We start from the raw sequence: 12,457 nt of genomic DNA, 5'->3' as shown, positions 1-12,457 counted from the left end.
TGACTGAGACCTTCCTCCAGAATTTTTGAAAATTAACCATTTTATTAATGTAAAGTACCAAGGACTTTCCAAGTACCGATGTAAAGCACAAATGACCTTCTCCTTGTCTCCACTGAAAAAGATTAAAGTTAACTCCTCTGTCTTGAAACCCTGTGCGCTTTTAAGAGGCAGCATTTAGGAGAAATCTGAACAGATGCAGAGCAGAAGACTCAACATTCACAGATTTATAAAATTCTCTGAATTGTTAATACCCATGCTGCTTTTACAGTAATTTGGAGATCCAAATCACTTAACAAGTATTAACTACTTAATGCAATGCTCCTGAGAGGTATTTAGGTACAGTTAAGCAAGAATTATTATCTCTGTAGAATTGACAGGGAGACAGAGGCTGAGATGCTCGTTTGAAACCACATGGCAAGTCAGCTGCAAAGCCTGGATTAGCACTTGGGTCTTTCAATCCCAGGTGCCATGTTCAAGTCACTAGATTGTGCTGCCCCTGAAGATTAATAAGGATTAATGGGCAAAGCAGAGGAGAAAGAACAATGTACGCCAAAAAATATAATAATAAAACCCCAGGGTGAAAAATGAATACTGAGGTGTTGAAAGGCCTGGAGAAATCATGAAATCCAGAAAGGGTTTTAAGGTTTCTTAAAAGATGTGGCTCTGATGATGACCAACTCCAAAAGGGGAAAGAAGGGAGACCCTTCTAAGTCTTACAGCCTGTAAATCCTAAATAATTTTCAACCAGACAGTGAAACTCACATTCACAGACTTACATTGCAAATTTACAGAGAAACACTCACGCTACAGTTAACAAGTGCTTTTAAATCCCTCAGAAATCCACACTGAAAAGTGATCTTCAAAACAAAACCCATAGGAACACTGTGGAGTCCACAGTATTTCATTGAGATGAGGCACATTAAAAATTACTTAGGATAAACTGCCTGAACTGGACTCCTCAGGCAGCTCCTCTGGCCACGAGGATGCAGAGGCGTTAAGCATGGCAAGTCTATGGCTGTGAAGGGGTTTTGTTGCCTCTGTGTGGAGTCCTGGTGGGAACGTCATTGCGGCAGGGTGCAGCTCTGCACTCCTCAAAGAGAATGTTGAAATCTGATGAGAGTTTCAAAAGAAGAGAGAAGGATGCCTAACATGTTTGGAAAGTGTGCCTTGGAGTGAAAGCAGTCTGCACAGAGAATTCGTAGAACCATAGAATGACTTGGGTTGGAAAGGTCCTTAAAGATCACCCTGTTCCAACCCCCTGCCATGGGCAGGGACACCTCCCACTGGACCAGGTTGTCCAAAGCCCCATCCAGTCTGGCCTTGAACACCTCCAAGGATGGGGCATCCGTAGTTTCACTGGGCAACCTGTGCCAGTGCTTCGCTATCCTCATAATAAGGAATTTCCTCCTTAATATCTAATCTAAACCACTGTCTTTCAGTTTAAAGCCATTACCCCTTGTCCTGTCACTGCATTCCCTGACAAAGAGTCCCTCCCCAGCTTTCCTGTAGGCCCCCTTTCAGTACTGGAAGGCTGCTGTAAGATCTCCCTGGAGCCTTCCCTTCTCCAGGCTGAACAGCCCCATCTCACAGACAAAGGTATAGCATCCAGTGCAAGAAGGTGCTTATAAACAAAGCTGGGCTAAACTCAAATCTTAACACGAGAGTGAAGAACCCTGTGAGTGGTTGGATCAAAGTGGATTCACACTAAAACAATTATCGAGGATTTTGCCCTAGGTCCACAACAGCTCCCAGATCTGAAGTAGAAAAAAGCTCTGGAGAGTCCCATGGTTCAAATTATGGCAAGCAATCGGGTTGTGCCATTCACAAAACTTCTCAATGGCTTCACTAACTTAGGAATAAAATGCATTTAAGTTAAAAACAAACAAAACATTAAGAAATTAAAATAGAATCAATGTGGAAGACATATGAAGAGTGACACATGAAAGAAGACATATAAAAGTGTTTGTTCTGGCCTGGTTGCCAAAAGGCAGAATACAGGAATTACATCTTTCCTTAACACTAGCTTGGAAAAGTTAATCTGCAGTTCACTGGCTGCAGTCTGATACACAGCAACATCCATTGGAGCAATGTGGATGGCTGTTAGTAAGGGAGATACTCAGTGAGAGCACAAATGGCTTGCTGCAGAGTCTTTCCAGGGTAAAGTCTGTGACCCAAGGAAGACAACCCAGATGTTCTGGAAGCAATGCAATTTATTATCATGCATGGGCAGTTAGTATTGCTACACTGTGACTGAAGAAATAGTTCAAATTCTCACCTTATGTACACCTGCACCACCTCAGTGAAGTCTCTACTGTACTGATATAACTCCGCACAACTGCCAATAACTGAGCCCTCTCGTTATGACAGTGATTACTCCACAGGACAAGAAAAAATGGAAGACAAAATGTCTGAGTTTGCCATTGGTCAGTTTATTGGCTTTTATTTGCCAAATCATGCCCTGGGCAATGTAAAAGAAAATGCATCCATGATCAGCCTGCAGTGTGTCCAAGACACTCGTCCAAGCCCAGCAGAACATTCTTCATTAGTTGTCATTTGCTTCTTTTCCAAAAATGACTGTAAACCCAGCAGTTTATGAATTCTGCTCCAACTAATTTTAGAAATAAAATAAAATAAAATAAAATAAAATAAAATAAAACAAACCAAACCAAAATAAAATAAAATAAAATAAAATAAAATAAAATAAAATATCTGGAGACCGCTCTTAACACTCCTGGATCTCCAGCTGAAGCTGTGTATTCAACCCATTCTGTTACTGCTCAGTCCCAATTACAATGCACTAGCTCGCTGCTCAGCCCCAATTACTATGAAAGTATTTAACTTCCTCTTTGATTTCTCTTCAACAACAGCTTGCAACTTGTGACACTTTGAGTAATTTTGGTAGCTCACTTAACACACACACTGAAACCTGAATATCTGCTGATTATGTTCCCAATCTCTGGCTCACTGCAATAAAAGATGGAGAGAGGACATGCAATCTCTGGAGATTGAGAACCTGAACATGATTACTGCTGCCTGAAAACTTGCTTTGTTTCAGTAGTCGTAGGGTACAGCGAGGATCTTTCATGAATGATTAATGAACTATAGGCAGATCAATGAAACTCTGCCCTAAATGTATCTATAACCAATTCAGGTGTGGGACGAAGAAATCTAACCAGCCGGTATCCTTTAATTTACAACTCTTGATGTAGTGAAACGGAGTAATCCATCAAATGTACTGTGGCTACTTTCTCAAGCCCAAGTACCTGAGCCACCTAAGTGATTTTTTTTTTCTTCCTCTGCTTCCTACTCAGAGTTAAAGTTATTATGTTGTGGGTTGGCCTCCAATATCCTTGTTCATACTGAGGAGACCCTCCCTCCATGAGTAAGCCCACTGATTCCAGGAACTGAAATTTTAGGATTATACTCATTACTGATGAACACATCAGAGTCTAGCACAATCACTTATCAGGAGAATCACTTATCAAGAGCACTTTTTAGTGGTAATTCTTGGAGGTCTTTAAATTCTGTCAGCAGCATTGAACTTTGAAAATTATTTCTTATCCCTAATTTCTGTAGCCAGCATAGTCACTTACTTCCAGGAATAATAAAGAATGCATAGCATATTCTCATTTTCTTTCTTGATGGATGGTGAGCTGGCCTCAGTAATGTTGTTAATGATGTAAAATAAAATGCAAATTAAATATCACAATCAAAAGGAAGCTATTCAAAAATAGCAGTGCAGGCAGGACATGATACTAAGTACCACCCTTTTGCTTACATTGTTACAAAGATAATGCCAGCATATTAGAAACATAATAAATCAGAGAAAGCCATTTCTATAACAAGAGTTTTTCTATGGGTCATGACCCTCCATGGGGATTCATGAACGAGCTTAAATGGGGTCACAATAAAACTGTTAGCAAGAACCAAGGGCAGATATTTCTCCCTAAGCTGAGCAGCCAAGTCCTCTAGCAGGGGAACAAGAGAGCAGACTGTAATTAGTGGCCGCAAGTATTTATACTTGCTACAGAACTGCTAACTACCTTTAATTACAACAGCTCACTTTCTCCAGGAGAGGGGAGCAATATAGGCTAGAATTAAAATTGCCAGATAGTTGCTAACTGCCTTTCATTGCAGGTAACAGATCTGCTTCTCCAGGGAGGAAGGGTAAACTTGCAACTGAATCGCATTCCCCCATCACTCAGAAATGGAGCCATTACCAACTCAAAGGGTCACACAAATACGCAGTCAGACATGGCTGTATTTTCAAACAGTGAGTAAGAAATCAGTAGTCTCATCTGTAGAATGTGACACCTCCAGGCAAGGAGTGAGTTGCAACCTGCATTGCATCCTGGTGAAGAAAGACACTTATTAAAGGACTTAATATGAGAAGCTAATTGAAAAAGTAGAATGATGTCACTGAAAAATACTTGTACATTTCTCCCTGCTGTCCTGGCTGTCATCTGAACCTACTTGCTGGCCCAGAAAGGATCATCTTTTCAAGGCTGTCAGCAGCTGGATGTACCAACTTGGAATCTGAAGATTGGCACTTGAGGCTGCAGTACAGCCCCACATGGCCTGGCTCAGTTTAGCACTCCGAACAAATCAAGACATATCCTCTCCTTTTCCCTCCTGAGAGCTGCTTCCGCCTAGACTGGAAGATGAAGTACACAGTTCTTCTCCCTCTCTCAAAATTAGGGATTTTAGGGAAATACAAGAGTGGTAGGCACTCCACATCCCCATGTCAAGGAGCTTTTAGGACCATCAAAGTCCATGTGTGCTTTCTTGAGGTCTCTGCAAGGTCCCTGAGGACTGTGGCTACAGAACAGAAGTCTCTTTCTTGCTCCTGCAGCCACCACAAACCTTGCTCAGGTTGAGTTCTGCATCTCCCCAGAAAGAAGTAAAAGAGACATCAGGTGAAAATGAACTCACTGGCAGATTTGCCCTTTTCTTGCTGCCCCCTCAGTCCTGTCCCCATTCTCACACCGCACCCTGCACTGCCTCCCTCCCCCTGGGGAAGCAGCTCAGAAAAGGCATGCAGGTTACAAACGACCTGGGAAAATAGATAGATAGATAGATAGATAGATAGATAGATAGATAGATAGATAGATAAGGAAGAGTGCTACTTTCCAGCTGGATCAATTTTCTAACCTGCTTCATTGCATAGCCATCTGTGGTGGTCTAAGCCAAGAGTAGGAAATATTAAAAGTGGCTTAAACAGCACTGCCACGTAGTGGCTGCCTGTGAGGGAAAGATGTGAGAGAAGAAGGAGTGGTGACTTGCATGATGTCTATGTTACTTGGTCATGGGGAAGGACTCTGATAGTGCCAGGAGGCTCCACAGCTTTGCAGGCAAAGGCATAACACAGTGCAGAGGTCAGTTTTGGGAGCTGGGCAATTTGAGACCCACGATGGCCAAAGGTTCCTGCTAGTGAGAGTAATTAGATATGGGAGGAGATGAGCTCACATTGGTCTGGGTCATTTAAGAAGAAATTAAGTCATAAGACATTCTTAAACCCAAGGTTCGGGTCTCTCCTGTGTTTTTGTGCAAGAAGTGGGATGAAATTGTCATAGCAAGCCCCCCCTCAAAGGTGAGAACAAACAAGGTCCCAGCCTGCTAAAATGAAGGGCAGGTGCTCCCCTTAAAACCTGTCCTGTACCTAGTGTCCTGGTGGACCCAGACAGTGTTGTACCCAAAGAGTATGCAAGTAGAATGAGTTATTGGAGACAATAAAAGACCAAGATCCCCATATTATTTTCCTAACACTAAAACCAGCAGGTTCATGCCATGGGCACATTCCCACTGAGCTGGTGGGACCTTTCCAGCTCTTCCTGTGGGCTCTCTGCCCACCACAGAAAGTGAAAGCTAAGGGAAAACTCTCCTGCAAGCTGTGCTGCCAGCAGGGGATGTGGTATAGCCCTTATCTCCGGACAACCTGGCATGGGACACACAGCAAACCACTCCTCCCCGGGTAAGCCAGGAGGCATAATTATTCCTGAAATTACCTGCTTCCAAAATCATGCAGAAACCCTTCCCAAAGCACTTCTGCACTCCTGTCAGATCTGCACAGATCCATTCAGGGGATCTTTTTACCCCTGTCTGTGAAATGCTCCAGTCAATGCAACTGCAAGAGAGGTTTTATCCAGCGTTTCTTTGCAGCCTAGCCAGGAGGGCTGCTTTCATGCTCTCTGGTGCTGATCAGGATGCCAGGATGCACGTTCAGGGGTGGGGATGCAGCCCCCTGCAGCCTGAGGAGCCAGAGAGATCGGTTGTGAGACATGCTTGCTGGTGGCTGCAAAGAGAAAACCTACATTTAATTTTCTGCCCCTTGACTATCTGTGCTGTGTGGCTTTGTGTCCCTTCTGTGCCAGGCGAGGCACAGCCCGGACAGGGATGAGTGGGAAGGAGCCACTCTGGGCAGCTGCAAGCAGAATTGGGGCTTTAAAGTAGATTTTCAGAACATTATGGATTTCATCTTTGCTTAGCAGCTAGTTACTGTGCTGAAGTCATGAATCACCCTGCTTGAAGTGATTCAAGGAGGGGAAAGAATAATAATAATAAAGTGGCAAACCAGCTCAGGGATAGGCTTGGGAGTCCTATTAAACTTGAGAGGCTACAATTTCTATTCCCAGGACTGCTGGCTAACACAAGAACGAGCACCATGCCTCCCCACCCCATCCAAAAGAGTTGTGCTAGGCAAAAACTGAGGAGCAAACCAGCAACAGGTCAATCCTGTGCTGCGTAGCCCAGAGTTGCCAGCAGATTAACATGGCAGCGCTCACGAAAAGTCTGCGGCAGCTCTGGCAAGCTTTGCAAAATCTATAATTATAGCTACAGGCTTCGTCGCACAAGGAACCAAATATGTGATGTTTGTTTCTGTGGAAGAATGGGAGGAGACTGATGGTAAAGGAGAGGGAGTGGGAGTGCGGAAGCGGGGAGAGGGGAAGGAAGAGAGCTGAGCCCTGCAGAGTTTTCAGAGACCTGCAGAAAACCGTCTAAATAGAGTAGTTCAGACCTCAAATACTGCGCTGTGCTTTGACAATCTCCTGGTTTATGGCGTACTTAACAAAGTGTTCTTACATTTACCAGGCTGGAATGTCCATTTTGCTGTAGACTCTCTGCTACTTTGCTAGTACTTTAAAATTTGGACACGTGACAAAAATGTGTGTAACGCATTTTTTAAAGTGTTGATTGTACTCGTAATTTTAAAGTCAGAATATAAAATAAACATCTCTGCCCTTTCTTCCAGCAGGCAGCACAGAGATCTGCTCTCCGCGTTCTGTCTGACAGGTACATTTTGTCATTTTTATGAACTATAAATTGCTTTATGAAACGTTGAGCCCTATTTATTGTGGCATATAACTCATAATCGGATTTTGTCCCCAAAGTATCTGCGAACTGGGATGTTAAACATTTTGCATGCTTGGATTTGTCATGCATGTGTAGAGTTTATTACTGCAAAAATCACAGTCTTGTTGTATTTCATACAGAGTATGCAGAATCCCTTGTTGTGATACCAAACGAGAGATAAGAAACTTACTGGAGAAGGCATGAATGATGCAGTAAATTCTCAGCTTTAGAGTTTGCTGAGATATATCTAAGCTCATTTTTCAGCAATAAGTACTTCATTTATTTTGAGATGTTCTCTTTTGACTTTTTCCAAATTCTTTCCCTGGGAATTGCTCCTCTTGTGATGAGATACTCTGTACATTTCAGGCACAAAAACGATGCCTTTTTTTACCCCTTAAGTTGTGAGGGATCAGTATTTTAGAGGAATTTAATTCATTTTTTTTACTTCTTCTGGAGCTGCAGCAGTGCTTCAGGCAGATAAGAAAGGGACCAAATCCTTAGCCAGCTTTCAGGTTTTACTCAGCTCTTTTTCAAGCGAATTTCCATCAACTTCAATGGGAAACTGGCCTGAGCAAGGAATTCAGGATTCGGGCCATAGTAAATGTTATAGTTGGGCCGTAATCTGCACAGGTATTTACCTTAAATGACTTTTATGAAAGAGGATTGATTGAAATATAAGGTAGCTTTCTAAGATGGTCCTGATTTCTTTTCCAGTTTTGGGAACAGGGGGGAGGGAAGGGGAAGGAGAGACTGTACGTTTTAGTGCCTGTGAAAAAGAACCAGCAGATTTACATTTATCCACAAATGAGGTACTGTGTCATGCAGGCTGACACAGAGTAAATTTCCCCCTGCCTTGCTGGCAGCCCCCTGCGCTCCGCCTGGCCCCCCGCCCCCCGCCTCCCTGGGAATAAGCAGTAATTGACTCTCGAAGCCAGCTCAGGCCAGGATTTCTCCAGAGCAGAGCCTGTCACTTAGGCTGAATTATATCTTGTGCACGGATGAATAACATTTCTCTCTGGTCTGAGGCTAAGACTGCCAAAATTATCAACCTTCCCCCCCCCACCTCTGCCAAGTTTACAAACACCATTTTGTTTAGGATTTCTTTTGCCCCCCTTAAGGAAAAAAAAAAATCCAGACTGAAACATATGGGATGCGGGTGAAATCACTGGCTGGGTTGTAGAGCACACGAGTATTTGCTGTAATGGGGACAAATGCAAAAAGAAAGAGGAGTCAGGGCAGCATCGTGTCCGTCTCTCTGGAGGTGTGCAAGCTCAGCCACCAGGCCAAGCAGCTTTCACACGTGGTGGGACAATGCTGTGACAGTGTGGGGAGGTATTTCTCAGCATCCTTCCCCTGGGCTGAGCAAGGAGCATTCCCACAGAACTGCCCCTGGAAGCAGTCAGCAAGCCCCCAACCCTGCACTGTCACCCCTAGGAAGAGCAGTGGATAGATGGTCCCAGCCCCACTGGGGGTGAGGAACCTCTCTGCATCGAGCAGGGGCCCAAAACTGGCACTGTAAAGGTTCTGCCTAGCCTTGGCTAAAGGGATTGCTTCTGTGATGTTGCTGATCAGTGCTTGTGTCCCAGTAGCAGCGACGAGTGCCTGGCCACACACCAGCACGTCCCAGCGCCAAGGGAGGTGAGGTGGCAGGTTAAATCAAGCTCTCGGCAATTTCACCCACCATTCTTTTTTCAAATTTATTCTCCAGTAGTTCCCATTTCAGTTTTTGCTTTCAGGTTCTGTTAAAAAGCTAACAGCTAAGCTGAAAGAGGCAAAAAAAAGGGGAGTTTTTAAACCTGTAGCCATTGATTTCTTCAGTGTGCTGCACTCAGTCTTGTTTTCAGACTGCCACAGTAACCCCCAGCAGATTTATGTGCAAACACAAAGATTAGTGACCCAGAAGCTCAACTGAAACAGCTTTTCTGCTTCCAGAAGACAGGTTGCTCTGCACATGCACTGACTGTTTTGTCAGGAAAGATGCACTGGCCCCATTCACTTTTCATTCTCTCATGGAAAACCTTCAACGTTTATACAGCACAGCTTGGTTTTAGTTTTATTATGCTTTTCAGTAAAGTGGTCTAACTATAAAGATTGCTCAATTTCTGGGACAGAGAAGTACAAAAATTTAACTCATATACCTTAATGGTATAGTGCTAGCATATCTTCAACGGCATGACTCTCGAATCCACTGCCTGAATAGCTTTTAAATTAAGAAAAATGTCTGTACCTAAAATACTCAGTGCATTCTGCTATTATTTAACAGTGAGCAGTGTGGTTAAGCCAGGTCTTAAACCTGCTTAATCCCACTGAGCTAAATAGATTTTATTATTGACTCCCCTGGTCCCAGCACTCTGACCTCAGGACTGAAGTTAAAAGCTAATTTTTTGCAGGCTGTTTCGCTAACCCAGAAGCACTTGCTTGCTGGATACATTTGCAATGGGGAATGTCCAGCTGTAAATTACAGATGTTTGTAATCATACCCAAACACAACACTCATTATTATTCTTTTGTTCTTTTTCGGCTGAAAAGCCCACCATGAGGGAGACCGCACAGTACTTAATCCACACATTAAATTTACTCACAGCTCATATTCATGTACAAGATAAGATTTTCCATGAAGTAAAGATTTACAGTGGTCCTAGGGCACTTCTATTCCCCTAGCTGCTTTTATTTCTCTGTGCTGTAGTGCAGGCCAAGTGGGTCTGACTAAGAGTCTTGAGTGCTTAGAGGAAAGCCTTGTGCCACCGCTGAATTTCCTCTCTCGGTGTAATAGGGAAAAGCTGTCTCATTCCCTGCAGTGCCTGGGCGGTACTTATGGGACACGCTTAATTCACAGGCCCAGTCTATTATCCTCGTTGTGTCCCTACCGTGGAGGATGCAGACAGAGCCTGCTAGCTCTGCCCGCCCTCACCCAGGAGCAGAGGTGGGAGCTGAACTGGCAGCGAGGGGACCCGCGCAGCCCGGCCACCGTGCTGCTGTGCTGGCCAGCCTGTTCACCCCACCTGATAAGAGCCAGCTTACTAGCTTACACTCAGCACCTGGTTTATATATGTGTTTCATCGAGGCCTGAACTGTTCAGTACGGGCTGTGATAAAACTGTTTGATTTACCACCCTGGGCTGCTGATAGACAAGGCGTCTCAACACAAACATCAGTTTTGCACTGTAGAAGAGCTCCATTCATGAGGTTTGGTGAGCTTCAAAGCCTATCTGACCTTTGGTCCACCTTCCTGTGGGGTGTACTTTACATTTCCCTGTAGCCATACCCTCTCCATCCATGCTTGGTCACTGTTAGGACACTGAAATGCAGGCTATGCCAGGCATGATCTGGTTTACCCTAATGCATCTGACCGGTTGCATTAGAGGTCTTGAGGGACAAAAAAATTGTCCCCATTGTCCTCCAGAGTGCTGATCATAGAATCACAGAATCATCTAGGTTGGAAAAGACCTTTAAGATCACCAAGTCCAACCATCAACCCAACCTACCAAGTCCCAAGATGCGTGTGCAGAACTGAGAGATGGGTCATGAGAAGCAGCAGAGCAACACATCTGCAGGCAGAGAGATGGTTTGGAGGCAGAGGTGCTGCTGAACTACCTCTCACAGGTGTGTGCCTGCATCTAGCACTCAGCTGTGAGGAACACTGAATGGAAAAGGTTGACCTGGGACAATCCATTCCATTCCCCTGATACTGTAAGCAGCAACAAGGTCGGTGATTAGTCCAGCGGGATCTGTAGCATGGCTCTTCTCCTTCAGACAAAGCCACATTGAGATACACCATTTGAGTTATGAGGCCTGGGAGACACTGCCTGTAAAGAATTAAGGCAACAATAAGAGGCAATGTAGACTTTTAATAGATCATTTAAAGTAGGGAACACAGCTGTCCAAGCAGCCCTAAAACTTTCGGTGGACCGAGCCAAAGATTTCTTGTTCTCAAGTATCTGCTCGAGCTGTGATTAAGCAAAGCAGTTAAACTTGTGATACCCTAAAGGACGTAAATAGCCTAGTGGCAGCTAGCAAAAATACTCACGTGCTTCATGTCACCCACATACTTCTGTCTGTGTTGGACTGAGTTGTTTGATAACGGCGCCTTTCACGCTGTGCGAGTCCTCCACTCGCGAAGCTACGCGGTCAGCTTAGCGGAGTGACTCAGCTCACTGGCTGGCAGTGACAGCCGAGGGAAAGCCTTGGCTCAGGACAGCTGATCCGTGGCCCAGCAGAGAGTGAAGGAACTGAGATCATGGGGGATGCAAAGGCTGGCTGGAGAAGAGCGTGCACGCATGGTGCTCTTTGCCGTAGAAACAAACACATGGCTCCCTCCAGCAGAGTTGGTACATTGCTTGTACTTTCAAGACTGTCTTTGCAAGGAAAAAAAAAGAAAGAGAATATCTCTGACAAGGGATATGGATTTACCATTAATCCCTTACGTGAAAACTAGGCTGTTTGGAAATGCTGGTGCCCCACAGTTGCAACCCTCCCAATTGGTACAGGGTAGCAAAGGGTGACAGGTGCTGCATCTCATGGCAGAAATGATCTAGAGTTTCTTAGCCCTCCTAGGTACAGAACTTGAACAAGAGTAACGTTATGTATTGCATATGGGACATTATTTCCTGTACTGGAGTCTGCTGTGAATTGGTGAAAACGGGCTTCAGAAAAGAGCCTGTGTGGAAGGCTTGGAATAAAAAGGAATAGATATCTCTGTAAAACTGGGTTCTATTTCTTTTTATTTAACTTGCAAGCGAGATCTGTAGCACTCATCCATTCACTGTTGGATGCTTTCCCATGCCTTGACTGTTGCTGGTGTTTGTTTGGAACTGTTCTACAATAGCTCTGGAGATGCAATTTGGATGCATTGAAAAGCTGCATGAGAAGGTGAAGCAGAGCTGTTCCAGGGAATTTTAGCAATTTTGAGCCCTATCTGGCTATACTAAATACCGAAATTCCTTTGGTGTTTAGAGAAAGAAAAAGAGAAGTTAAGCTGCATTTTTTCTTCAAGGAAGTAATAGCAGTTTGCTGTCATGATAGCCAAACATTTCGCAGCTCCCTATGGGCAACCCCATGCACTCTCAATAGCTCCCCAAAGATATTAGAGGGGAGACGATCGGTTCTAG

General features: G+C 44.3%; 1 protein-coding gene across 3 annotated transcripts in view; it reads left to right on the top strand.

Moving 5' to 3' along the window:
- The window catches only part of AFF3 (AF4/FMR2 family member 3), a 329,942-nt gene that overhangs the window by 244,662 nt on the left and 72,823 nt on the right, over positions 1-12,457 (top strand). For 2 of the 3 annotated variants that reach the window (XR_005817547.1, XM_040548075.1), the window contains exon 9: positions 7,250-7,290. Coding sequence is in view for 2 of the 3 variants with exons in the window: in XM_040548075.1 (XP_040404009.1) it covers positions 7,250-7,290 (41 nt within the window). In the remaining variant the exon portion in view is untranslated. The remainder of the gene's footprint in view (positions 1-7,249; positions 7,291-12,457) is intronic. The other variant, XM_040548810.1, reaches the window with a different exon arrangement.

The sequence above is a fragment of the Cygnus olor genome, chromosome 1, assembly GCF_009769625.2.
Source record: "Cygnus olor isolate bCygOlo1 chromosome 1, bCygOlo1.pri.v2, whole genome shotgun sequence".
NCBI lineage: Eukaryota > Metazoa > Chordata > Aves > Anseriformes > Anatidae > Cygnus > Cygnus olor.
Note: the sequence above shows the minus strand (reverse complement) of the source record. Positions and strands in the feature narration are given on the sequence as shown.